General features: G+C 29.5%; 1 protein-coding gene across 1 annotated transcript; it reads right to left on the bottom strand.

Annotated features, from left to right (window-relative positions):
- Positions 1-556: 556 nt before the first annotated feature.
- On the bottom strand, positions 557-1,053 carry LOC111283957 (cytochrome c oxidase subunit 5C-like). Its single transcript, XM_022872652.2, has one exon. It carries the CDS (start codon positions 1,051-1,053, stop codon positions 862-864), a length of 192 nt encoding a protein of 63 aa, XP_022728387.2. The 3' UTR covers positions 557-861.

Below are 1,053 nucleotides of genomic sequence, written 5' to 3'. Positions count from 1 at the left end.
TTATAAAAATATAAAAGACATTATTTAAAGCATTTTTCAATAAAAAAAATCTTAAATAAGACCCTTTATATTTTTATAAAGAATATTATTTAAAGCATTTTTTTTCTAAAAAATACCTTAAATAATAAAGTTACATTATAAAAATATAAAGGATATTATTTAAGATTTTTTTGGCAAAAAAAATCATAAATAATCTCTTTTATATTTTTGTAAAAAATATTATTTAAAGTACTTTTTTAGAGAAACACCTTAAATAATAAAATTATATTATAAAATATAAAGAGATCATTTAAGATTTTTTTTTGTTTAAAAACGTTTTAAATAATCTCTTTTATATTAAGAATATTATTTAAAGTTATTTAAATAATAAAGTTAAGATGCATTGGTATTGTAGTCCTGTTAAGATGCAAATACGAAGAGAAAAAGAACCAGAAAAACTTGGCTTGATCTAAATAGCTTCAAACTGTATCAAACATTTCCAAGTCTGAAATCCGAAACGTCCAATTGCAATTCTTTTACAACGTTAATGACATGTTGGATGGAGCCCCGTCCGGTGTGCACAGAGGCCAGGATCAGCCAACTTGCTCGTCTGGAAGTGAAAGTTGCATTTACAATAATATTTGAAGTAGAAACCACATACCAAAGAGATGCAACAAAAACCTCAAAAGAAGAAACCACAAGGCCACACGATCAACAGACGCTTGGATTTGTTAAGTAAATATGTGATCAAGATCTCAACACAATAAAATTATTCTTAAAACTCCAAACTGAGTTTGCTCATCTTGAATCTAAGAGCCAAATGAAGGGAACACAAAGATTGCAATGCAGCCAAAGTTTGATACAATTTCACAAAACAAACTTTTATTCTTCTGCAACAACACTGATTTCACCTTTCTCAAGCATGTCATAGAATGCTCTGGCTTTCCTCTGCTCATTCCAGTGATGCATCTTCCAAAGTCTACCAGCACATAAGCCAAGTGTTGTTCCAATAATTATTTCCTTAACAACACTTGGTCCTTTCAAGGTAGCATGAGCGATCCTAGGACCGGCCAT

Source organism: Durio zibethinus, chromosome 3, assembly GCF_047325235.1.
Source record: "Durio zibethinus cultivar Kanyao isolate XHJ-2024 chromosome 3, ASM4732523v1, whole genome shotgun sequence".
Lineage (NCBI taxonomy): Eukaryota > Viridiplantae > Streptophyta > Magnoliopsida > Malvales > Malvaceae > Durio > Durio zibethinus.
The sequence above is the reverse complement of the archived record's forward strand: the minus strand, read 5'-3'. Positions and strand labels throughout refer to the sequence as shown.